The sequence below is a fragment of the Idiotropiscis lumnitzeri genome, chromosome 12 (genome assembly GCF_059441095.1).
Source record: "Idiotropiscis lumnitzeri isolate Australia: NSW breed Sydney's pygmy pipehorse chromosome 12, RoL_Ilum_1.0, whole genome shotgun sequence".
NCBI lineage: Eukaryota > Metazoa > Chordata > Actinopteri > Syngnathiformes > Syngnathidae > Idiotropiscis > Idiotropiscis lumnitzeri.
In genome coordinates this window covers 13,678,597-13,706,165 of record NC_142402.1, presented here as the reverse complement: position 1 = coordinate 13,706,165, position 27,569 = coordinate 13,678,597, and the positions used below count along the sequence as shown (strand labels likewise).

At 41.7% G+C, this 27,569-nt stretch overlaps 1 protein-coding gene across 2 annotated transcripts; it reads left to right on the top strand.

Moving 5' to 3' along the window:
* On the top strand, positions 1 to 27,274 carry st6galnac5a (ST6 (alpha-N-acetyl-neuraminyl-2,3-beta-galactosyl-1,3)-N-acetylgalactosaminide alpha-2,6-sialyltransferase 5a). Of its 2 annotated transcripts, none has more exons than XM_088311578.1 (5): positions 1 to 166; positions 1,732 to 1,947; positions 17,689 to 18,101; positions 23,408 to 23,515; positions 24,342 to 27,274. In XM_088311578.1, the coding sequence occupies exons 1-5, from the start codon at positions 152 to 154 to the stop codon at positions 24,586 to 24,588; spliced, it is 999 nt and encodes a 332-aa protein (XP_088167704.1). In that variant the 5' UTR covers positions 1 to 151; the 3' UTR covers positions 24,589 to 27,274. The 2 variants fall into 2 exon arrangements, with proteins under 2 accessions (XP_088167704.1, XP_088167703.1); XM_088311577.1 differs by having other exon boundaries at positions 3 to 166; positions 24,339 to 27,274.
* The last annotated feature ends 295 nt before the right edge of the window (positions 27,275 to 27,569 follow it).

The window sequence follows — 27,569 nt, the reverse complement described above, 5'->3', positions numbered from 1 at the left end:
TGTCGTCTGGGCTGCGTGGAGGGAGCCGGAGCAGAACCCGAGCGCTCCCCTAGACCGGCCTGGGCAGAGCTGGACTCCGGACGCGAGCAGAGCATGAGAGGTGCCGGTTGCGGGCGCAAGGAGCCCGCTTGACTCCTGAGAGTGCCGCAAGATGAAGACACCGCTGGTAAGGGTTGTTTTGCATGTTCTTTTTTCATTTATAATCCATTTTAAAAGGCATGTCGCTCTCGCTCAAATCTCAGCTGTGTTGAGCGAAGTGCGCTCCAAAGAAATCAACATAAGCTCACTGTGCTCACTGACTGTCGGATCAAAAGATTATGTTCGCAACAATGCAGCCAACAGATGTGCTCTACAACTAAGCTTTCATTATACATCGCAACCCCCCAAGTGTTGTGGGTCCGTTATTTTACGCACGAGAAGATGGGGTGTCGAAAAAGCACAAAAATAAATGCATTAAAAAATAAAGTCAATAAATATCGATTTTAAAACCTATACACATATAGGAATACTTTGCGTTTATAAACTAGCAAAACAACTTTGAATCATGTGGATTCCTACCGTCAGATATGCTCCTGAATACACCTTGAGTGTGATAGATTCATAGAGATTTCCTCAATTTAGGAACTTTTTCCTTTTTTACGTGCTGGTGTTTGTTAGCAGTGGAATTGCTCCATGAATCTGCTGTAACTCCTATGAATGCATAAACTAGGATTATTAATTACCCCTACAACTCCCTTTTTTGTTTGGTTTAGTTTTTTGGTTGGTTGTGATGGGGGCTGCCGAAGGTTAAAACGTAGGCGTCTATTTACTTTAAGAGATAGCGCACTTGACTAATTCGCTCACTTTTTTTTATTGATTATAAGGAAAACTAATATGGGAACACCTTGAAGTGGTTGCCAGCCAATCGCAGGTCACACAATCATACCTAGGGACTTAGAGTGTTCAATCAACCTTTCGTGCATGTTTTTGGAATGTGGGAGGAAACCAGAGAACTCGCAGGCACAGCGGCAACATGCAAACTCCACACAGGAAGGTTCCGATTCGAACCCACAACCTCTGTGCTGTGAGACAAACATGCTAACCAATCAACCACCGTGCCGCCCAGTTTTGAATCAATTAACTGATAAATTAATTTTTGCCATCAAGGCATTTATCATGCTGATTTTCATAAGCCCACAGTAAATAAATTCTTGTCATCAAGACATTTATCATGCTGATTTTGATAAGCCCAAGGATATTTATCAAGTAAATGGGTTTGCCAAATAGATTTCTTTTGTCATTAGGATGTTTTTATGCTCATGATGAATTTGACAAGCCTAGATTTTTTTTCTTTGAATCAAATAAATGGGTATGATGAAAACAATGTTTTTTTTTTTTTTAATCCGGACGTTTTTGTTAATGCAATGGGTATGATAAAATGATTGATTGTTTTTTGTCAATAAAATATTGTAAAATTGGAGAAATCCAGCATTGCTATCAACAAGCTGGAGATGATAAATGGGTTTTTGTCATCAAAACCGTTTTTGATTTTGTAAACTTTGATACATTTTTATCAACTAGATGGGTATGGTGCCCCCATTGCGTATGATAAATAGATTTTTTTTTGGCAAGACTTTTAATCAGATCTGCATAGGTCATCAACTGTCAAAATCTACCCCATTTTTTTGAGGCAATACATTCAGACCTGACAGACACCGCCAACCTACTAAAACCTAAGATGTCTTTTCCCAGCGCCATGGCGTCGCTGTGCTACTCGTGCTGCTCCTGTGCGCCAGCCTCTTCCTGGTCTACAACGGCAACTTCTACAGCACCGCTCGGGACGCCAACAACACGCGAACGCGGCGCAAAGATCAAGAACAGCCGTCACTGCGCACCGCCGCCTCCTTCGGTCCGGCCCGGCTTCACGCGCCGGCTCTCCAGGGCTACAGCAGCATCGTGGACCACAAGGTAAATGCCTGCTCAGGCGCTGCAAACTATCCAGCTCCGCAGTGGCTCTTAAGAGAATCATTTATCACAATTCTGCATCCGCCCGTCATTACTCATTACTTGTGAGGCTACAATTACATCCCGTGGACTCTAATTGAAACCCGATGCCACTTACGCCGCCATCTTGACGGTTGCCAGGAGCAAAAATAATCAATGTGAGCTGTAAAATGAGAGTGGCACGCGATATCCACAGAAGCTGAAGGGCAATGCTTAGAACCCACGTGAACGCAGGTTGTGGATAACCGGATGTGATCGTCTGCATTGCGATTAAAATCAACATTAAAAATCAACGGGCACAGTAAACACCTGCTCATTTTTTTTTAATAACTGCCTACGGTATTATTCAATTTTCCCAAGTGAAATTAATTGAAAAGCCCTAAAAACGACACCCAAATGTTTTGTTATGCGTTTTAAAAATGCTAATGGAAAATCATGCTGTTCTGTTTTAGGAGTGATAATCCGCATACTCAGTTGCGTCATTCCAAAAAAAAAAAATAGCAGCCAAGTCTTTTGTCACATGCGAAATGGAATCGCAAAACACCTGCAACATATTTTCCATATATATTGTATTTGTGCATCTTCTGTAAATTTGCATTTTTCACAAGCACTTTTTTTTCTTTTAATGCAACAAATGTGATTGAGGTCAGAAGGAGGTATAATTTATTCCGCGCTGGCTGTGCTGCAGCGCTTGGCTCTGATAAGGCAAAGAAAATTAAAGTTGGGAATGAGAAAGAAAGGAGAAAAAAAAGGCAAATAACCCAGTAAAGGCAGACAGGGGGACAAGTGGGACATGGCAAAGGATCCGTGCGAATGGAAAAGGGCAGACAAGCTGGAGATAGAGCGTTAAATCTCACAGGAAGTACTTTGCTGCCTGTCTTGACACCGGAATCTGCCAGACTGATATCCCGCAATCATGCAGAGTTGAGGGAGCGAGGGGGCGGGTGCGGGAGATGGAGATGCAAACGAGCTTGAGAGGTGTTATTGGACATGATTGGCACCATGTCAAGAAAAAAGCTGGAAGGAGTGAAACTCTCGCATCTTTACTGGGATTTGTGGAACTCGAAGACAAAATCGGAGAAAACTTCAGTTGTCAGTTAAAGCTTTAATGAAGCAATTTAGGGGTATTTCTTTGTAAGATTATGAGGGGACATGGGTGTCGATATATATATAAAAAAAAAGTCAAATCTATATATATTTTTTTTAATTAAGATTTTGGGGGTAGCAAGCAGCCCTGTATCCCACTAGGAGAGATCAAACCGTGTAATGAGAGGCAGCAAAATCACGTTAAATTAAACTGACCTTGACACAGAAAAGAAAGTGAAGCAAATAATCACTATTCCTCTCTTCTCCTGTCTTGCCACCCGGCGTGGAAAGAAAGCTCGACAATGACGGCAAATGAGTAATCATGTTCACTTCACTGTGGGGTGATAGAAAACGGAGGGTGGGCTGTAAATGGCAAATTGAACCCGCGTGCATTGCGGGGAATACGTTCCAAGCCCAAATCGGTGAAAACCGCAACGCCGAGTGACCTTTTGATATTTTTCAAAAATATATACAGTCTATCGTTTAAAAACATATCTAGACTTTTTAAAGTAGGCTATTCTTTAGCGCCTTCTCTCACTCTCTTGCTGTCAAGAAATGACAGACTATTTTATTGGCTCACTTTGAAAGTACGTACTCTCGCTCGCGGAGTTCTCCAAATAAGAGACGATCTCGCTTCAAGTTGTAAAAAAAAAAAAATAAGAATTAAACATTGTACATTTTGTTGAAACCAAGCCATACAGGATTCAAAGTCCCCTAGCTTGATGCTAACACATAATGCAAAACACCATAGATGGGCTAACGGAAATTTCCATTGACGTTGCTGTAATTTTAACCTTCAAACAATTGCTTCGTTAACATACAAAGCTACACACAAACGGTTATAGAATAAGTCTTTTAAATTATGTCATTATTGTATGTTTTTATGAAGAACATTGTCGAGTGCTAGCTTTCTAATTTAAAAAAAGAAATTACAAAAATATTTGGTTGTTTTGGGGGAGGCTGGAACAGATTAACGGCATTTCCTTTCATTTCTATGAGGCAAGATGATTTGAGTGACGAATATGGTTACGGAATTAATTAAACTTGTATCTCAAGGTGCCGCCCAACGGACGGATGTTCCTAGCTTGGAACCCCCTGTTCTGTGTGACGCATCATGGAGTACACATAATTTTTTTTTTTTACTGCTAGTGAGGTAATCGGCAACTGTCACTAATTGGGCAACGTTCTTGTTTGGAGGCAAAAAAAAAAAAAATGACGACAGCTGACATTTTGGGACAATTTACCGGTCGCTTATACGTTGTCACTCCAAGGGAAGAACAACGCCATCTGCGACGCCAGACTTGACGAGGAGTCGCTCTCACCACCGCTCGGGTGGCAGCTGCACGAGATGTTTAATATTTTACTAAGCCATTCTTCTCCCGTCTTTTTGAGGACACAGCCGCGCCATCAGCCAGCTGGAGAGCGAGACGGGGGGAAAATCTCCCCAATTACGTACGCACGTCTGTCCGTCTGCCATTTAGAAAACATCAAACTCAAAGCGACGGACCGTCTTTAGCACCGAGAACTCATTAAAGGGACGAAAATGTTTCGCTTGCAGCGGATCTTCTTGGAACTTGAAGGCGGCACGTCCCCCCAGCGTCAGGGCCTACGGGAAGCAATTACGGAGGAAGATGGCAGGAGCGTCTCGATAAGCGTTCCCTTGACGGGAGTAATCTCACACCCCACGGTTAAGGAATCGCGGGTGAAGTCATAGATTTTTACCATAACGTCAGGGAGTGAGCAGAATGGTAATTCCAGGCCTTTTGTGTGTCAAAGTCTGGCGAAGTGGCAATTTCAAGACAAATTGCTCAAAGAGCTCTTATTCAATTGAACTACGGAAACCAGCAAATGGCCGAGGAGAGTTTTGGTCAGTGTGTCTGGGCGGCGCATGGTGGCGAAGTTTGATAAGCCAGTTTCCCGTAGCAAAACGAAAGTTTGCATCAGTAGACGTTTCAAGATGTCATGCCTGAAGAGATAAAGAAGGTGTGTAACTTCGGGTTTAAAGCTGCCATTTCCGGGCCATTTCGAATTTTGTTCGATTGCTCCGAAATTTGAACAATGTATTCTAGACAAATGGACAATTCAAAATTGAAATGAATGAAAATGAAAGTGCGTCAATTTGGTTTAAAGCAGTGCTTCTCAAATAGAGGGGAGGCGCGTGTGACCCTGGGGAACATGCTTTTTTTCCAGCGAACTACAAAAGTGTAATTGCACATCCACTCCAGTAGGTGGCAGTGGCGCGCTATCTTGCCCATTGTGTGCCGGGAGTTTTAACTCTACGGTGTAGTCAACTAACAAAGATGCTATTATTTATAGTTGTGGCAAAGAGTGGGTGGTGGAGGGGGGGGGGGGCAAATTATTTTCTACCTGCCTAAAAGAAAATGACAGAGAAACACTGGTTTAAAGCGACAGTTCTAGGGTCGTTTTGGTCTTCCAAGATGACCTCCACCTCGGAATTTGGACTGATTGCTACCGATCTGTTTTAATCACATGATGGGCGACATCATGAGGTGAAGTTTGATAAAAACCACAAAACGCAAAACTATACCCCACAAAGTCAGCAGTTTGTCAAACCTCTTCCAATGAAAAAATAAAATAAATTCATGAGTACAACCACAAAATGGTCTCAAGAAGGCATCCCTGAAAAGACACAGGAAGTCTGCCATTTTGGTTTTGAATGGACATTTTTAGCTCATTTTTCACTCCTGGTGTCTTTAAAATATGGATTTACGCCACTGATCGAATTGTTCCAAATTTGAACCACGCACACTAAACTAGATGGGCACGGGAAAATTGTGATGTTTAATGACTCACACAAAATCAGAGTTTGACTAAATATCTGGAAATCCTGGAGCCAGATTTGCTTGGAAACACCGAAATTTAAGCACAATTTCAATCATTAGTCAACCCACAAAAAAGTCTTAAGAAGCCATGTCTGAAAATACAGCAAATCTGCCATTTTGATTTGCAGCCGACATTTTAGGCTCATTTTGGCCATTTTTTGTAATCCCCCAAGATGAACTCATCCTTGAGACATAAAACTCAAAAGATTCAAATTCCCACAAGGTCAAAGCTTGAGAAAAGGTCTTTTGCGTGTGAAGTAGCCCATCTGTCCCGAAGAGCGCTCATGGTTATGACTGAAATTTCAAAGTGGGGGAGAATTAAATGGGTCAGTGAAAGAGTTCACCATTGTCAGTCGATTCAATTCATTTTGTGGACTGAGGCACTTCGGGTAGATGGCGCTTGGGAGATTTCGTCGTAGTCTCACCCCAAAAAGTAATTTAACGGAGAATCCCCCATTGAAATGATAGCACGAGTACTTACGTTTAATGGTTTAAAATGTCGAGGCTAACTTCAGAAAGCGGATTACCCAACGATGGCGTATCGATGGCGTACGGTGAAAGCGAACAATATCAATGCATCTTCCATATTGCATGGTATTCCATCCATCCATTTTTTTTTTTAGTTCTCATTATGTCATGTTGAGCTGCTCGGGAGGTTACAAGCTTTTTTTTTTCTTTTGTGATGAAATAAATATAATGCATTATTTGGCAGGCGAACTAAATAAAAAGCAAGTCCAATGAAAAAATTAAAAATTATTTTTAATAGCACATTTGCTGCACAAATTTATGAGAAGCAAAATAATTACTGTTTGTTTGGGAGCCTCGTCACCTTGATCAAAAGCCACAACCCTCCGAAAGAGACATTTTTACTCGCGGGAAGTCGATGTTTTATTGGGAAGATCAAGGTGTGCGGTCAGTTTGCGATTGGTGGCAGGTGATAGTTGATAGCATAAATTGATGATAGTTGAGCAAGCCCCCTCTCTATGCATATTTAAAACCCGTTTAAAGACACATTTTTATTCTTTAGCTTTCGACTCAACATGAGACCGTCACTGTTCTGCTGTTCTTCTGGTATTGTATATGTGTTTTCATTTGTGTTCTAATTACCTGCTAATTTATATGACAGCATATGGAAAGCGCTTTGTTAAAGCTCCAGCAGTTTTGAAATGCGCTCTATAAATAAAAATTGCATTGTAATAGGTTGTCAACAGCTGATAGCTGGGAGCCGGTAGATAATTGATAGTTCTGCGCTTTCTACACAGTCAACAAGACACAAATGCGTCTCGAAAGATGAGAAAGAATGCGCCACATCATATTTGTGTGCGGGTGTTGCGTGCATATGCGGACAGCAGCAGGCGGGCAGCTGTGAGCCACCAAAATGTGTTGTCGGCGGGGGCAAACAGGCCGTTCTTATTCTGGCGCAAGACTTCTGGGGACAAGGGTCACAAATCCAATGCAGCGGTGTCCCGCGGGGGCAATTAGTGCTTCTTGCTAGGCAACGGCAATAACAACACACGTGAAAGGCGAGTATCAATAATACACGGCCGCTGGCCGGGACGCTGGCACGGCTTCACCTGAAGTGGCAAACACAAATCAGCACGCGTGAACTTCATGACCGTCTGCCTCACGAGTTACCCACTTGTGTTAACCTCGCACGTCAACGGTCCATTTGAATGCATACAAACAAACAAACAAGCAGGCCAAAACAACACATGCCTGTGGACAATCTATAAAAACAGTCTGCCTCTTTATGTTTTCACAATATATGCACTGGCAAAAAAACAAAATGTTCGAGCAAAATAAAAATCCTGTAAATTACTTTATCCTGTAAATTTAACACACAAGAGTGTTGATCACAACCCTCCCAGATTTGAATGATCACAAAAAAAAAATCCCCCAGTATATAAAATGACACAAAAATCGTGAAACTGAACTGTTCTCGCTACTCTCAACGCCACACCCCGTTCAACTGTCAGCCTTCAAATGCCACGACATCTTATGCCAACCCTTCCCTAAATATTTGAACAACAAAAATATATCCGTTAAAAGCCTATGGTGATTGTGAATATTGAGTCCCCGTCGAGTCGTTGTGGGGCTTAACATGCCCGGACGACAAACGCTAACCACGAGCTAGCATGCGAGCAAGGTCAAATAGCAGCCTTGCCAACTACTTCACCGCCGTGTAGGTCCAGAGACACTCCAGGGAAAGTTTACGGTTCATTAAACATGGCGGCACACGTCATTTAGCCTTTGGCTCACACCACATGACAGATATTTGCACACATACTTCCTGCTAGCTTCATACCCACAATGCGTTACGTTACAAAATATTATTATAGCTTGAGTAACACAAAATACATAATAACACTTGGGAACGTAAATAACGACATGAGCTGTTCTATAAATTGTGCCATCCAGGGACGCTAAGGCGCTAGGCATAGCTAGCTAGCTAGCTGGACGTCGCAATTGCGTCAGAGAATGTGAACGAACATGCACAGGACTCGTATCGGATTCCAAAGTGTGTTATATGGTGTTGCCTTTCAAAAAAATTGGAAAAATTGAAATGTAAAAAAGATTTTCTTTTTTCTCGTGCCACAATTCACTATGACATAGTTGTCTTTTCTCACGTTTTCAACAATTACTGTTTTTTTCCAAACCTACAAAATGGATTTGCAGAAACATCTCTGAAAACATGTTACAGCTCTTTAATTGTCACAAACACCACGCGCAAAAGTCAACTGGAACAGGAAATTGACATGCAGATGAGCCAAAAGACTTTCACAACCCTCATTTAAAGATGATGCTTAATTGCTTTTTTCCAAAGTCGCTTCTCTGTATAGACACGGAATGGAAGACCAAATTCATGGTCGTCACTAGATGACAGTTGATACGTCCTTGTTGGTAGATGCTAGTTGTTCATTTTTGATGATTGGTGGTGGCTGTTAGTTGACAGCTTTTAGTTTGTCTATGAGAGGTGGTAGATGATAAAAAAAAGTAAGGTCCTGTCATCAAAGGACCAGGCGAATCCCCAGAGCTGCCCTCGTCCTACTTTTCCAAGCGCTTCTTCTCTGACACACTACGTTTTCTTCCTTGAGGAGGGACGGAAAATGAGAAGTAAGAAGAACAAATTCTTGCTTCTCATTTTCCTTCCAACCCTCTGCTTGCATTTTCATTTACCAGCGTGCGTCTCTGTCTATCTGTCACGCACCCACACTTCCTGGTCACTATCCATCTGGTCCCCAACAACAACAACAACAACAACCCCCCCCAAAAAATAGCAGTGGAAGCAGACAAAGATCTTTTGACCCCTGCTGAACGGCACCCCGTCTTTTGTATTCCAAGCAACTACTGTGTGTGTGTGTGTGTGTGTGTGTGTGGTAGAAGCTGTCTCTTCTCCCGGCTGCATGGAGGTTAGACTCTGCACCGGAGGCCGTCGGCCTGAAAGGGAGCCAATTATAGTGACGGAGGAAAAAAAAAAAAAAACACAGCATGTTGCAACGCGGTGCAACTCCATTGTCTGCTCACTTTCTCTGTGCCAGAATCCAAACAAAGTACGCTAATTGAAACTCACAGGCCGGGGGGGTGGGGGGGGGTGTTGCCGGAGAGACAAGGAGGAAGTTCACTGCATTGTGCTTTGTTGACGAAATGTTTTAAGATTTAATAGCACGCTGTCCTGCCTTGTGGGCAGAGCGCCGGTGCCCGCGAGGTGGGCTGGGGTACATGCTGAGCGAGGACCGCGTCGTGGTAGAAACGAAGCCTCTGCTGTCGGACTACAAGAAGCAACAACATGCAGTGACTTTGTAGAAATGTATAAACCGCATGAAATGTTCTTGCACTATACTTGCTAATGTGAGCGGTCTACACATAAGGTACACGAACAAAAAAAATGGAAAAAAATTGGGAAAAAAAAGATCAAATAGACATAGAAAAATATATTTAAGAAAACTACAATTATTAAAATAGACAAGCAGAGACAGCAGGAACAATCGTTCAAATTTGGGTGTGGCAGGGTACTTAAATCTGTGACAGGGTATAAAAAAAAAAAGCCAAGTGGGTTTACAAAACACCATTTCTAAATTCCCAGATGAGCTGAACAGGTTCTTTGAGCGTTCTAAACAGATGGGAGAGCCACCCCGGCGGTTTGCTCTGACTGGGGACACTTCAAGTGACAGATGCTGAAGAGCGCAGTGTTTTTAAATCTGTTCGGTTCGGAAAAGCGGCTGGGCTAATTTCTATTGAACCCCCGCTCCTTAAATCATGCTACAGTCAACTTTCCCTCGGATGTATCGACATTCTGTCAATGTCTCGCTGTGTGGTACCTAAATGTTTCAAGAAAACAATTATTGCGGTCGGCACCCAAAAAAAACAAACAAACAAAAAAAAACACCTGCAACATGTTTGAACGACTTGAGACTTGTCCAGATGGTGTCAGCATAACAACTTGTCTCTAAATGTCGATATATCTAAATAGCTAATAATCGACTTCAGGGAAACAAAATTTAACAAGTGGAAATCGCATCCAGTTTGAAATTTTTGGGCATTCGAATTTCTGGTTTCTTGTCAGCTACAGTATACATTTATCATCATCAAAAAAAAAAAAGCACAACAGAGGCTTTCTTATTTTAGATGTTTCAAGCGATGTCCACTATGACCTTATTCAATTTCTACAGGTCAACGATATAAAGTATCCGGTTTGTGAACATCACAGCACAGGATCATAAGCGCCTTAGTTGGGTAGTGAGGTCAGCTGAAAAAAAAAAATAAATCAAAAAATTACTGGGTCTACATTGCCTAACATTCGGGACATTTATAACACTCGTTGCAGCAGGAAAGGTCTTAATATTTTACAGGATTCCAGCCATCCGGCTCGTAATCTCTTGAGGTACTTACCATCTTGCAGAAAATATTCGGGCTCAGACCTCTCATTTTACAGACATTTTTTATCTTCAGGCAGTTAGGACGTTAACTAGCAGGTTGGACTTTTTAGCTTGATATACTGTGTAGTTGTGTGTATTATGTCGTGGTGTATGGTGTGTGTTTATGTTTTAGGGTCATTTGAATTTTTTTTTATTAATTAGTCAGGACATTAGCTCGAGAGTTCACCGGAATGTACAATGCACTTACTTTTCGCTACTTGCAGAAGCATTTTTGCGACCAGGAGCGAACAGTGAGTCACGACATCACATTTGCATTGCATGCTACATGTTCCATTGTGTACGGGCGTAAAATGTCACAAGAAAAGATGAAAAGGCATTGAGGTTTGGATTTCCACACGTCAGCCTTCTTGGCGCGACGCTTTGATTTGCGATGAAGCTTTTTAAGTCATGTTCATCGATGTTCTCGCTGTTTGCGTCATCAGACTTGTTACATAAACGCCTGCCTTTCTCCCCAATGGCGTAAGAATTGTTGCACTTTGATTACACAAATGAAATCTATTTTCTAACATGTTTTGATGACACACACACAAAGAGGCCTCGTCATACTCTCAGCGAGGGGCTCATCTCACATCTTTCGACTTCATGACGAGCGACGCGAAAAGTCTCCAGGACGAGATGGCAGCTACGTCGTTTTTACATTTCCTTCCTCCTTCCTTCGCACCTCTCCTTCATTAACCGTCAGCCGAGCCAATTCCCGCCTCCCGCTAAGGACAGACAGCCCGAAATGTCTGCGGGCAGCTCCAAATGAGCTCGCTCGGTCCCCACCTCTGCCGAGATCGCCCGTAGCACAATGAACGCACGTTTGATGCCGGTCTTGAGAAGCTGACGTTTGAGTCGACCGTAATTGGTGCTGCCGCTGCTTCTCCTCTCCTTGCTGCCTTTGGCTCACACTTACTGCTTTGTATGAGGTATCTTGGAACCCGATCTAACTTATCTTGACACTTTTGCTTACTCTTGAGAATGGAAACCTCAAAAAATTGCACCAGACAAGCAGAAGTGGCCATTCTCTGGGCGTTGTTATTACTGTGTTATTATCATGTTATTACCCCAACCAACGGAAGGCTGGTGAAAAGTTGTAAGGTTCAGATGAGATTTTTCTGACTCCCTGCCTCGCTTTGGAGCATAGAAACAGCAAGAATTGCAGTTTTCTAGGACCAGACGACGCCCTGCGGCGCGGCATGATTGCCATCTTGTAGCATTGGCCAATTCTTCACCACCCGGCGTGCTCGCGAGCCGGCCTTCGCTCTCTCGCTCACATCCAGCCCCCTTCCTCATCTTGCTCCTCGTCGCCCCACCAAATAATCAATAACAACACTGGAATGCTATTTCTCTGCTCTGAGGGGGCATGGCATCCATCAGGCGTAATGGCCCACTCGCAGTCCTCCAGGGACGGATCTGGACGTCGGGAAAGGAGCAATTATCGGCTGTGTAACGCGTGAGCGGCTACGGCCTTGTGAGCGGCGAGCGTCAAGCCAATCGGGAAAAAACAACCTGCCGATCATGTGTGCTAGAGTCCCAGGCATTTTCTTCTTCTTTTTAATTACCTACTCGATATTATTAGACGCCTATTAGACGACGTCTCTCACAGTCACGTCAACATATAGAGCGTTCCTCTTGTCGTGCTCGAACCCTGCCGTGAAAATACGCGAGTAATTGACACACCCTCAGAATTTTTCTGAAACAATTCATATGCCATAAATTGGTGGCAAAGCACTACTTTTGTCCAAATGAGGCTCTTCGACTCACTTCAGTATATTGGCAACTATTTTAAACGAAGCTCCTCAACTCACATTAACGTACATTAACTGAGGTCTAAAAAAAAAAAATATTAAAGAAATAAATTCCTTAAATAATACACAGTTTAAAAGCAGGCCACATGACTGAGTTTAAATTTAATATTTCATGATGCACATGCTTCAGTTAATGAATATAATTTAATTAGTCGTGTTTACGTGAACTGGAAGTCAAATGAAGCCGTCACCATATTTTAACAAGGACAAACATGTATTAAGCTATTAGAATCACTTTAGGACATTTTGACACCAAAGAAATGCTTGATTTATGGCTGATGGATGATTCGATTGATCGTGGTCATTGTACGGACTTATTGTGACAGCTAATAAAATAACATTTTTACTGATGCGTGTTGCCAAACTTCCAGGTAATGTAAACCTGACTAATTAACTAATTCAAATCTAATTCCATCCTGTGGCCTACTTTTTTTAGTCAAATTGTATTATTAAAAAATAGAAATAAATAATAAATACAGAATAAAATGCATAAATAAAAGGAGAACTAGACTAGAAATATTAAATAGAATAAATAAATACAAAAATACTGTCAATGAGTCACGTTTGTATCTTTTTGAAGATCAAATGAGCGACAGATGAAAGGCCAGCCACTCTGCGGGAGGCATCAGAGGGGGACAGACACGTGATAAGCCATTGTCTGCCTGTGTGCTGTTATTTTTGGACATTTGAGCAAGCGAGCATCATCAAAGTAACTTGTCGCATGTGTCGAAATGGGACAAGGTCGGCTTCATGGACAGGCAGCAGTACGATCAACAACCTCAAAGGTGGCCTTGTTTGTACAAATGTTGGCCGTGGAACTGTCATCACGCAAGCCGTCACTACACCTAATTATACGATGAGACACTCTAATTAATATACTTCTCAATATAAAGCTACTCCAATATGGTAGCACCCAATCGCAACACAACGGCAACTAAAATATGACGCAATGTGATTTTATTTGAGTTCCTTGAATCTGATAGCGATTGACTCCAAAGACGATGTGACACGATGAACTGAAATTCCCACACCGTTATCTCCAATGTGGACACAAGACAATATGGTTCCTCCATTTATGACGCAATACAATTTACGAAACTTATTACAAAATGCTGACTCGTGGCAAGGAAATGCCGCAAGTCAATTCTTCATGTATAAAGTTTCTCCGACTGACTTGCGTTGCAGTTTGAGTTGTATGACCAATTGTAATATTATACAATGTAATTTGCTTTAATTGGGATCATTGAAATTGAAATTCGATGCCATTCGATACGGCATTTCACTATATACGATGCAATAAGATATGATACGAAAAACTCCAACTACACGGTAATATTATATGTTACAGTCGAATGGCAATATTTGTACAATGCGTCCTCAATGTGATACAATTCTCTGCAGTTGAGATCCAAAAGCATCTGACAACATTTTTTTCGTTTAGCACTTGCATGTGTCACTAAGCTCTTGATATTTGGCTGTCAAATATAATCATTCATCACAAGAGAACATTTGCAGTATCCAAACGACATCCCGAGCAAAATCGGTGCTGCTGCGCTATGCAATCAAAAAACAATGAAATGAAATGTTTTTGCAACCATTTCATCGGCCGCTATCCCTGCCTGCATGCCTCACTCGATGCATTTCTCCAGTCAGGCAAAATAGCCCGACGGCGATCATAACCACGTCTGCCTAATCAACGGGACAGTGAAGGTTGTTGTGCTCCCAGCGCTCGGGAAGTAGAAAACGAGCAATTTCAAGCACATCAATGATTCATGCGAGCTGAAGACGTGAACAATGTGAATCGTTGCTGATTTATTAGCAAGAGTGAATGTTTGTTCAGCATCAGCCACACAGGATGATTTGGCGGGAATAAGACACAAGACTGCGGGTGTTGGAAGGCAAAACCCGGAATAATTCACATGACTTCGGCTGTTGGGCCTCATTACTTAGAACTAGTCAATTAAATCCAGTTGTCAGGCCTCTCCTCTTGGAATAAGTCACATGACTCCAGTTATTAGGTTTCTCACTCGGAATAAGTCATGAGATAGCGGTTATTAGGACGCCCTCCCTGGAATAAATCAAAGGAATCCAGGTGTCGGGACTCTCCACTTGGAATAAAACACATGACTCCAGCTGGTATGCATTTCATGCTGGAAAAAAATCTGTGACTGAAATATTACGATGCTGGAATAACTCACGTGACTTCAGATGGTGATATGTGCCGTCTAGATTCATTAAAAAAAAAATCCAGTTGTTAGGACTGTCCATCAGGAATAAATCATATGATCCAGTTGTTAGGATATGCCACCTGGAATAAGTCAAATGAATGTTAGGAGCCACTTGGAATAAGTCAATAAATCCAATTTTTTTTGGATGTCCTCTTGTTAAGACTCCACACCTGGAATAAGTCACATGACTTTAGGCCTTAGGACCCTTTGTTTGGAATAAGGATTTCAAAAAAACCTCCAGGTTTTAGGATGATGTTCCTGGAATGAGTCACATGACTTCAGTCATTAAGACGTTCCACGGTTGGAATATGTCAAATAATTCCAGTTGTGCGGACGCTCGAAGTGCAATGACAGGTGACTCCATTTTTATGTCAAAAGACTCCAGCTGCTTGGACCCTCCGCTTGGAATTATTAAAATCAACGCAGATGTTAGGATGCGCTGCTTGGTATAAGTCACATGACTCCAGTTTTAAGGATGCGCCACCTGGAATAAGTCATAAAACTCCAGGATTTAGGACATGCCATCTGGAATAAGTCAAATAAATCTAGTTGTCAGGACGGTCCGCCCGGAATAAGTCAAATGACTGCAGGTGAGATGGAGAGGCTTGTTTCTCGGTAATAACCTCCCCGAAGAGAGCGATTGGTGGCCAGCGAGGCGATGCTTCGGAAGGCAGAGGAGGTCTGGGAGGCGTTTAGGGGCCCCTGGGTACAAATAGAACTTCCAACCTACCTCGGCTGCTGCTAAGATTTGCTGTGGAAGTGCTGCCAGGTGGGAGGGCGGTTGCCTTAAGGTGGCAAAGACCGCCAGGACCTCATTAGCGCCATGTTTCATCAAGCACCAAATGGCTCCCGCCGCTTCCATAGATCTTCTTTGACTTTCTTTTATCAGGACTTCATCTCTTCACTATCCTCCGATCATGAATCAGATGATCACCATTCACCACTCCGCTATGATCCTTCTCCGTCTGCGTTTGTAATGGCGAACAGCATGTAAATAAATGTCACTCCGACTGGGGGCCATATTTCACCGCATCGTTAAAAGCGTTCCGGGTTGCATATCACTGGCTTGCAGCGCTGTGAAACGCAGAAAAATGCATAAAACATGGAACGATACAGACGCAGACTTGGAGGGGTTCTAGCTTACAATGGTGTCAAATATTTTACATTACCAGTTATTTTGCGACATTGAAATATTGCAGACACGGTTTTTTAAAATGGTACGCGCCACTTCGATGCGACCAATTATGCACTCACAGTGGATGTGGAGGCTTTTAAAAGTGTTTAACAAAAATCCAAAAATCCAGACAGGGTGAAATGACTTTCAGCATGAGAGGTCAGAAGTTCTTTAAAAATGTGTTTTCCAATAAATTTAACGTTTTTTTATTCTATGAACGTAATGTACGTTTTTGTCAAAATTAGACAAAACGTTATCGTAAAAAAAGTTATCGTAATCAAAGGCGATTTAGCATTCAATGAACCGAAAGCACACAATTTCAAGTTTTCAAAGAATCATGCTTGCTTCACATCTACATGCCAATTGAGTATTTCATCATTCTCATGGGTGAGTTTTTGGAACGCTAAAAGACATTTTAGTCGTCATTAGGCCAAATGTACGTCGCTCAGAACACGGATGAGATGCAGAGAGCAAATTTACAAGTTGTCTGAAAAACAGAATCTTCAATCTTCAGTTAATCTAATATACGTAATTTGATTCATTTTGAAAATAAATTAGTCTTCTAAGAACCTGCAAACATCAAAGATGAGTTTTCTATTTGTGTGGTCTTTTAATACACGCGCAACACAAGTCAAGTGTTATCAGTGTGTATCTGACGGTATTCGGCTTAATTTTGTTTTTGCTGCAAACTTTCATGTTTGCAATGCCTTTCACGGACCTATTTCCTACGCGTGTGGGCGTACGAGTCCTTTCCTTGCGTCCTTTGTGAAGGCCCTGGGTTGGAAAGCACGGCAAAGCTCGCAATGACAAGCCGCACACACCCAGGAGGCGCCGTCGCTCCCCATTTGTCAACAAATCGTTTTAAACATCAAACGCATCGTGAAGCTTTCTACCAAAGTTGCCCCAGGTGTGTGCATCTCTGTCTGTTTTGCATTCATCTGAACAAACCAACCACGAGATACAAAAACTTTACAAGTGTGGGGGAAAAAAATAAGAAGGCTTTGGATAAAGATGCCGTGTAACATATTTATGGTCGCTAAATGTGAATGGAAGCAGTAAATACACAATTACAACGCATACGGATCTGAATGTTTCAGAAACCAGATTTCTGACATTATCCTGAATACCCGAATCGCGAAACGTCGTGATTGTGTATTCACCGGTAACCAATCGTGGGGCACACAAAGACGAACAACCATTCACGCTCATACTCATACCTACAGGCAATTTCGAGTGTCCAATCAACCTGCCGTGCATGTTTTTGGAATGTGGGAGGAAACCGTAGTACCCGCAGAAAACCCACACAGGCACTGGGAAAACATGCAAACTCCACACTGGACGGCCGGAGCCGGAATCGAACCCACGACCTCCGCATTATGAGGCTAACCAGTCAAACGATGCCGAACGCCATTGACACGGTAACTGTTAGCGTTAAATAGTTGCCGTTTGAGAAGCAACGATGATCTGAACACAAAAGGTAGCACAAAACATGTAGACAGATAATATAGCAATACTCACAGGCATGTTATGGAAAAACAACGATTCGTCGTTTCTGTCGTCATGACGATATTATACTGCCTCCCGCCCCCCTGAATGACCATGCCTGCTATATTTTAACACAAATTCCTTTCCCCTCTCTTTGATCAGCCTCTCAAGATGCACTGCCAGACGTGCGCCCTGGTGACCAGCTCGGGCCACCTGATCGGGGGCGGCCGAGGCGACGAGATCGACCGGGCCGAGTGCGTCATCCGTATGAACGACGCGCCCGCCGCGGGAGAATACGCGACCGACGTGGGACGGCGCACGTCCCTGCGCGTCATCGCTCACTCCAGCATGCAGCGCGTGCTGAGGAGTCGCAACCAAGTGCTCAACGCTAGCCAGGATGCCGTTTTCATCTTCTGGGGCCCGAGCAGCTACATGCGGCGTGACGGCAAGGGCCTGGTGTACAACAACCTGCGGCTCATGAGCCAGGTGCTGCCCGCACTCAAAGTCTACATCATATCCTGGCAGAAGATGTTGCAGTTTGATGACCTCTTCAAGAGGGAAACTGGCAAGGACAGGTAACGGCCAAGACACAGCGCCAATAATTTTGATTACTGAACAACAGACTGCCTTTGATGATCCAGAACTTTGTTCGTAAACATCAAAGACAATTTATCGTCGTCGCCGAACATAACTTATCAAAGATGGTTTAGTCCTCAATAAATTGGACGTGGTTTTGCATATAATTTTGCGAGGACTAAATGTGTCTTACATTAAACATCAAAGACATGATTCAAGCTAATGTGCAAATTTTCAAAGTCTTCAATCAACTTTCCTGGGTTTTTTTTGTTTTTTTTTAAATCACTGACTGGATTTAGTCTTCAAAGATCATAACAGAAATGCAATCGTCAGAAAGTATAGAGCCAACCTAGCCTCCCAAAGTGACATTGTTAGACGCAATGTTTATACGCAGTGTTTTCATAATCGGCAAAGACCATGTAGTAATTAACATTTTTGAAGATAACCGTCTTTGGAGAACCTAACTTACAAACAAAAAAAAACAAACAAAAAAAACATATTAGATTTCTATAAACTTAACTGACCTGTTTTTGGAAACATCAAAGACACTTTGGAAGAACTAAAGTTATATTTTTAAACGCCCTTAGCCATAATTTAGTGTGCGTTTTCAAATTTCTCAGGAGCACTAAAGACTATTTAGTCGTCAAAAAATGGAATACCCACGTTTTTGGACCATCAAAGACAATTTAGGCTTCCGTAAACCGAGAATGGAACCGTTTGGACATTTTCGTCATCAATGAAACTAAACTCTATAGGTCATTTTTATCTTCAGGAAAGTGTTTTGTGAATATCAAAGGCAATTCTGAGTCTTAAATTACCTTAATGAACGTCTTTTAGGAAATGGGACAAGTTATTCTTCAATGAGACAAAAACATTTTTATATCCTTGGAAAAATGTATTGACTCAAAAAGTTCAAAAATTTCTGTGTACTTTGTAAGCACTGCACCTGTTTTTGTAAACATTGAAAACAAATTTTAGAAGAATTCAAGGTGCATAGAAAATTGCATTCCCTGGATGCTGTAGCGCTCTTGAAGGTTCATATTTTAAGCCATTACAATTTGGCCAAGTTCCATTTATCATCGCAAAAGAAAAAAAAAAAAGTTGGCGCAGGAATTTATTTTACACAGTGCCCTTGTTGTTGTAATGCATGTGACTGTTTTACCCGTTCAAGGAGACAATCCTCTGCATAATTGCTTGCGCCAAGAAGTTTCTTCGACTTGAAAGCAAACTGAGGGTTAACAGTGAATAAAAGGTAACTCAATTGGTTTCAGCCTCCGTGCCTGAGCTTTTGTTCGGCGCGTCGCAGGAGATTGAACGCCACTTCGGTTAAGATGGACGTCGGCAGGGAAATTGCTTTGTGGGGGGGGGTCTGGGTTTGGGGGGGGGGGGTTGGGGGGGTCGCGGCGTAGAGCTCGGACATTTATCCCACCCTGGCGACTTGAATCACAGCAAACGTTTGCCGTGATTAAGCGTCTGCTGTTCTCATTTCCCGTTTTACCACCGCTGCGACATCAGGAATGAATGATTTTGAAGAGTGGGGGCGTTTAACTTGTTGTTGCGCATGCTGTGTTACTTTAAAAAAAAAAAAAAACTGTTGGATAACCACAGGGGGCCTCTCTGGGTAACGTACGGTGCAATTAACAACCCGGCACATCTGTATGTATGTATTTATTCTACTGATTTGAGTTTTTTTCCTGCTGTTTGAGTCAAGGTGATTAACACAGCGTGAGGGGTGTTTCTACAGCTACCCATTTTAATAAGAGCAGCGGAGGAGCGAACAGATGTCTCAGTGTGTGTTCAAAGACTGATTAAGTGGAATTTTAAAGCAAAATTAAACTATTTTTTTGTTCCCCAGTCATTAATTAAGCTAAGGATGGGCAATTGGGAACCCGTAGGTGAGTGGCCCCTTGATTAATTTAAAAAAAAAAAAAAAAATCAATTGGTATTTGGATTCATTATGGAAGGGGGAGATGATCTGGAATACTCTGGCAAATATTTAAATTGTGAGTGAGTTGATTGTGGAAAAATATGCATTCAATAATTTATTCACTTCATGTTGGTTTGCTGTTCAGCAGTTTTGTGCCTTCCTTGAATGGGAAGTTCTATGCAAGAAGCTTTTTGTTTTGAAAAAAAAAAATCACAGTATGTGGTCATTGTTATGTTGAATAGCGGACATACATACATTGACAATTTTACTATGAAAAATGAAATATATCAAGAGCACATACTTTGCACGCCTTTTGTCCAAATTCAAAATTGTAAAAATTGTAGCCCCCTGCAGATGTTGCCCATCCCTGAATTAGGTGAGGCATAAGCTCACCGACAACACATGGGTGAAAATGCATATACTGGATTTCGGAAAGATATAAAATCATATAGTAATGACATAATTAAATATTCCGTATAATTTTCAACACAGCATCAAGTGAACGGCCATTGTGACGCTGGCGTGCTCCCTTCGGCCACCTGAGGCCATTCTAAAACAGATACAATGTTCATTGTGTTACCTCAACCTCTCAGATCATCAGTACGGCACTAATATTAGTTTTCTTTTACAAAAGATTGAAAATATGACTGTGAGGACTGTTATATTGTCTGGGGTGGGGCCAATGGTGTTCAATCTGTCACTTGAAGCATTATAGCACCACAACACAGATGCTATTTAGCATTAGCATTAAGCTAGCATATTGAAAAGCCGAGTTGTTTTATAGACGCAAAATGTAATTCTTTTTGTTTTATGTTGTGCTCCAGTAGAAAACCATCCTAGAGCGCTTGTATCTCAAATTTGCACTCACCAGGGAGATGATATATGTATACTGTCCCGAAAAATAAACTGATAAAGTGTAGCAAAAACAATAGTTTGTGCCACCCATAGTTTAAATGGCATTGTATCGATACTGTACTGTTAAATATTAAAAAGTAATAAATATCCAGTCATAGTTAATAATGACAATATTTTCAATTGATCAAAATTTGACACTTGAGTATTATCACTGCAAGTTGCCAGAAAATGAAACCTCAGATACCGCTATTTTGCACCCAACGCTAATTAAAATGGATCAATATTTGGCGCTTCTGGAGCATTGCCCTTGGGGGTTTTTTTTCTTCCCCAATAATATTACCCTTTGGGAGGCAGAGCAGGTCGTCAAAAGGTTTCTGTTTGATTTGCAACTAAGAGAGACCCATTCATCATGTTTTTATGTAGATTTTCCCATAAAAACACGCATAGAAAGCTTGTTCAAAGTTCAAACACGTGCAGAAAAATCAACACAAAATCAAAGAGCTCGTTAAATTGTCGGATTCCGGCGGGAAGGTAGCGAGCAAACATAATGGGATAGAGGGATAAATATTTGTGTTTGCCCACTCGCAGCTCGGCGACATTTGCCTTGGTGTTATTCTTCGACACGTCCGTAAACATGGGAACGATGAGGAGACGCGGAATTTTAGTGAGGACGTCGCCTCGAGAAGATCAAAGTTGAGCAAAAAAAAAAAAAAAAAAGAAGCATTAATGCGTCGGCACTGCGGCTGACACTGACAGTCGCTGACAGCTTTCTGTTTGTAAACACGGAAGATAATTTAGTTGTCAATGAACCTAACAAGGTGGGTGTTTTCATAAAACATCAAAGAGCGAGAAGTGTTTGTGACTTCAGAGACACGTTAGTGTCCTCAGTGAACCTAACATGGCGTTGTTTTCGCAAACATCAAAGACACTTTATTCGTCAATGAAGCTTTTGTGTTTGTTTTGGGAAACGGTGAAGACGAGTGAGCGTCTTCGCCAAATCTAACATTCTCAGTGTTTTTGTCAACAAAGACAATTTAGAACCTTACGTATGCTTTCAGAATCATTTAAGACAATTTAGTCCATGAACATTTTTTTCACAATTTAGTCTTCAGTGAACGTAATCTATCAAAAAAAACAAACAATTTAGCTTCTTCAACAAATGTAAAATTTCTTTGTGCACAGTGTCTTTGTGTTTTCACAAATAAAAACAATTCGACATTCAATGAACCTTGCCTACGTTTTAGTAAACATCAAACACAATTTAGACTTCAATAAATCTAATGTGGGTTGCTTTTTTTCACAAGGTACGACAATATTCGTCAATGAAACTACCAATCTTTTTCGTAAAGACAATTTAGTTTTCAATGAATCCATGTCAGATGTTTTAGTTTAGTCATTAATGAACCTAAACGCAAAAGATTCTGGAAACAAATCTAATTTATCGTCTTTGATGAATGCAACATGGTAAGGTGAGGAAGGAACATTTAGTCTTCGATTAACTATGCGTTTAGTCTTTGATGAATTCAACCAACCTGTTTTTTTGAAAGCAATTTTGTGTCGTTATAAAAACATCCAAAACAATTCAGTATTAAACAGACCGAATATGTTTTTGGAAACTTCGGGCAATTACGTCTTCAATGAACCCGACTTGTGTGCTTTGTAAACATCAAAGACAATTCCACGGAACTTGCTTTCGTAAACATTAAGACACGTTTCAAGTGATGTGAAACGCGGTCGTGTTTTCATATGCAGATACAACAGAGACAGTTTTGTCTTCAACGAGTGGAACCTAGTTTGTCATCCTTAACATCAAAGACACTGTAATCTTCATTTTGTTTTAGGCAGTATTGTCAATTATTTTCTTCATGAACCCAAAGACACTTTAGTCGTCAATACATCTAATGCAAGTGTTTTGTTTTTGTTTTAAGCGTCGTCAGTCAACTAAATGTGATAAACATCAAAGACAATTTGGTCTTCAATGAACCCGATAAAAGCATTTTTTGTAAGAAAAATCAAATTTTCATCTTCAATGACACATTTCTTTTTTATTTTTAGGCTTTAATAGGAAACAGCTTTATTTATCGAGTTTTTTTTTTTTTTTTCATGAATATTAAGTCCTTAAAAATCCACAGCAAACCTTACATCTTATCTGCCAGCACCCTTGAGGCTCTGAAGGACTTTCTACATTTAAAGAGAACAGATTCCTCTTTTTTTTTTTTTTTGCTCCAAAGAATTGCAGCCCATTTAAGAGCAGTGCAAAATTGTCTATCTGGTCATCCGTCATTGGACGCTTTGTCCTTGCGACGACTGCGTGCAAGGCCACTTCCTGATGAAGGCTTCTCCGATTTGACGGGCTTCATTTGTATCGCTCGATACGCCGCGACTTGGCTGCGTATTTTAATGACGCCGTGGAGCGGCGTGAACGATCGAGCGCCGGATTGAGACGAGTCTTTACTTTAATCACATGCAAAAATCAAACGCGCTACATCCATCTAACCGTCAGCCGCTTCCCCTCTCTCGCAGGAGGATATCCAACTCGTGGCTGAGCACCGGCTGGTTCACGATGACCATCGCCCTGGAGCTGTGCGATAGGATCAACGTGTACGGCATGGTCTCGCCCGACTTCTGCAGGTGAGACAGTGGTCCAGATTCATGGACGAAATATAATTTAATAATATTATATCATATATAATAGATATAATAGCATCTAGAATGTGCGAAGATCAGTGTTCCTACTAAAGGAGCAACATTAATATTTCAGCAATATCTGAGGTATTAGTGACAAGATTAGTGTGAAGAGGGTATCTTGAAAAAGGATTAGCTCTTGTAAAATGAAGGACTAAGGATTAAGGCCAAAAAAGTAAAGCTGCTCTTGTCTTCACGCCATGAAATTGACGATGAGAGGGAAAGAACACCATTGCATGTCACCCGCAAGCATTCGAAGGAGCAAAGGACAGTATGTGCACTCACAAATTATAATCACCCACCGCGGCACCGGAACATTGCAGACATTATTTGTGAAGCGTTTCTACTTGTATATCGTGGACTGCCAGCAATATCAGGGAATCGTATCGCCTAAAAAAACATATTTGAAATCATCTTTCCCCACTGAAATGAATGGAAATGCTCTTAATCCGTTCCGATTTTACGCCAGAAAAACAAAAACGCTTGTGCTGGTGTATTTCCATGAGGAAAAATAGCACTCGATTTATAAAAACAGAGTAATAAGATAATTAAATAGAGTTTACGCATCACGATTTAATGCTGCAATCCAATTCATGGTGTTGCTCCTTGCATTGGCAGCCGTCTGATATTACAGCAAATATAATGCAAAAACAACCCCCTCCCCAAAATGTTTTTTTTTTTAAATAGCTCACACAATCAAGCTTAACATTGCGCAATTAGAAGTCCGTCAGAATTGGTGTCTCAGACATAGTTTGACGTGTTTCCGCAGCAGGGATCCCGAGCACCCGTCGGTTCCCTACCACTACTACGAGCCGCGGGGCCCGGACGAGTGCGCCATGTACATATCGCACGAGCGCGGCCGACGGGGCAGCCACCACCGCTTCATCACAGAGAAGCGGGTCTTTGCCGACTGGGCACGGACGTTTGACATCCACTTCTATCAGCCCGACTGGAGCCCCGCCCCTCTGTCGACGAACCGCACCTTGAACGGAGAAGTCACGAAGGGATGCCAAACGTGATTGGATGACGAACCCGCACTGGGACTGCAAGCAGACTTCGACGCGAGACGACGTTGATCCTGATTGACGCTTGTTGGGGAAAATATTTCAAGGCTGCTGCCAAAGCGGCGCACGGAAGGCGTTCAAAGTCACAAGCCCACGTTTTTTTTTTTTTTTTTTTCACGCCGCAAAGGTGAAGTTATACGAGGCGCGAGCATCATCGTCTCATGCGCACTCGGGAGAGCTTGCAGCAATGTCAATCATTCTGTGTGTAGGCACTGATAGCAAGTTAAAAAAAAAAGTTAAACTTGATACTTTTCACAGATGCGAGAGAGCAAATGTCATGAGATTTCTTTTTTAAGCCCATGTTCAAACCTCAAATTTGTCTGTTTACTTGCCAGAAACGTCCGCACATTTTATTACATTTGCATTTTCCACTTTTAAAACCACCTCAATCTGATAGCTATCGACAAACTCAATATACACTTTGATCATAAGTCAGTGCGCAGGTCGATTTTACCCCGAATCTCATTAAATTTAAACGAGAACAAGCCGTTAGCAGCATGGCAACAAATCTGGAGGGAGGGGAGAGGACCGATCCCGACCGCGAATACCAAAAGTAATCGACACCCCCACTGCAATTGCCCATATAAAATGACGATAAAGGCCTACTTTTATCTAAATGAAGCTCCTCAACTCACTTCAGCAGCAAAATGCCAACAGATGGCGGCAAATCAATGCTGATATTTGGCAAGTTTGCAAATTCCAATACATAAATCAGCGGGAGGGTTTACTGTGAAAGATCAGCCGCACGTTGAGGGAAACATACAGGAGGTCCACGCTTTCGACCGATTTTGAACAGATCTCGATCACAATTAGGGCAATTAAGTTAAAATACTGACTATAACGTCTCATTATTATGAGTCGACAATGCAGATTTTCCAAGAATTATTCAGAAAAGTACAGGCAAACGTCTGGCAAACATTTGACGTGATCGCGCATTTGTCACCAACTGCCGGAAAGGTTCGCACCTCTTTGGGATAAAGCGGCCACAATGGTGGAATGCCTGAAAGGGAAGATGTATTGTTGCAGTGTAGGCAGAGCTATCTATCTGCAAATTGCAAATTCGCTGTCTTTGCATGTCTATAGGACTAAAATATGGAAACAAATTTTTGAATTCACTTTAGAGGGTGTTTAAATGAGCCCCCGATTGGAAAATGCTATCCTAGACAAGACTGGCAAAGCTAAATTGGAAAAGTGTTTTATTTTTGGCCTACGCCGTTCACCGAATTGAAACGAGAATTCCCCATGAGAAAAAAAGTGGAAGAAGAGCTTTGTCACTTGCTTGGAGCTTTAATCGTGTTTGTAGGGATTTTGACATTCACTGGCGTTTTTTTTTTTAAACTTGTAATTTTACAGTTATTTCTTTTTATGGTAGCGCTTATTCGTACCTCAGCTGCCTACGAATGAGCACTGTCTGCGGCTAATAGTGTGATTGATGCCGCTACAAGTCATGAAAACACCGCCATGTCAAAGCAGACAAGAGGACGATGAAGATGGAGCGGCTTCGGCTTCGTCGCGGCAGACTTTTTTTCTCGGACGAGGACGTGACATGGCAATGGCTCGCTCAAGTGCGCTTTTAGCGTGCTAGCACGCATATAGAACTGGCCCTCGGCGTGCTTGAGATGCTTTGTTGCGCTCTCTTTCGCCGCCACTTTCTCCGAGAATCAGGAGTCAGCGGGGGTGAAAACGGCGAGACAAGGTTTTCTAACGATACATCCTTGTGTCGAGTCCCCATTGATTTGGGCCTCGTCTTAATGCGGTGAGGCATGAGAGGAGCTGCGGTCTCAGATGAGGACGCAGCCGGAGGATTCTTTTGTACTCTTGTATAAAAAGCTCCATGATGCTCACAAGGGGTGCATGACTAGCAGCGTGTGGATCACACACTTGAATTATTTTAGGTTTGTGCCAATTAACGTTCGACTGGGAATGGGTTTTTTTTTGTTTAGTTTTTTTGCCAGTGTTCTTTTTCTGTATTTATTCTGGGGGAAGATTCTATGTCAGCGAAACGGTTTAAACATAACCTCAAACTCAGGGGTGTTGTGCGGGGGTGATCCAGTCTCATGCAAATGAGCCACTGCTTAAACTCATTCCCCTCTACTACGGGGCCAAAGGCAAGTACGGTTTTCATTAACCATGACAGGAGCGGAGAGAAACATTCATGTCACAATCCGGCAAAATTGAGAAACTAAGCGTTCACCTAAATGGCAAGTGTTTAAAAGGTTTTAACATGTGTTGCAGATATTTGTAATTCAGTTTGACCGTGTCAAAAATCAAATTCAGATATCCATAACTACAGTACATTTGTCTGATCCTGATCAACAATTGTCATTTCATTTGCATGGGCATTTCAGCTGCCGCTAATAATGTCACTCTAGTAAACATAACTTCCAAACTGGAGTTACAGATGATAGCGACAATTCTGTTGCATTAATCCGTAACGACATTTTCAATACACATATAGGGCCAGTGTGTTTTAAATTGCCATTGTTTTGGGTTTTCAAACTGTTACAAATATGACTACTCTATATTTGGGATTTTAACAACTATTGAGGTATTTCTTCCCCCACATATTGAGAAAAAAAACATGGAAAATAAGTCTGTCCTGTTTTCATCAATTAAAATAAATTTTCATTCTGTTTGTGTATTTGCTTGATATAAAAGTTATTTTTGTCACGGGGCCACTTCTTGTACCAAGCCCAATTCCAATAAAATGGGACATTGTGGAAAACGTAAATAAAAACAGGAGAATTATTTGCAAATCATTTTCAATCTGTATTCAATCATCCATATAAAGAACAACTATTTCATGTTCAAACTGACAAACATTTTGACAAGTTGAGCAATTTTCAAAAACACCCGTTTGGAACATTCCACAGGTGAACAGGTTATATAAGTGATGGTCGGGATTTTTGTTGTGAAAGGATCATTCATGCTTAAAT

Bases quoted from the DNA above. Each gene is read 5' to 3' on its own strand.
- st6galnac5a (XM_088311577.1), top strand. The intron at 1,948-17,688 runs GTAAATGCCTGC...CTCTTTGATCAG, and splicing joins GCAGCATCGTGGACCACAAG to CCTCTCAAGATGCACTGCCA. The intron at 18,102-23,407 runs GTAACGGCCAAG...CCTCTCTCGCAG, and splicing joins AGGGAAACTGGCAAGGACAG to GAGGATATCCAACTCGTGGC.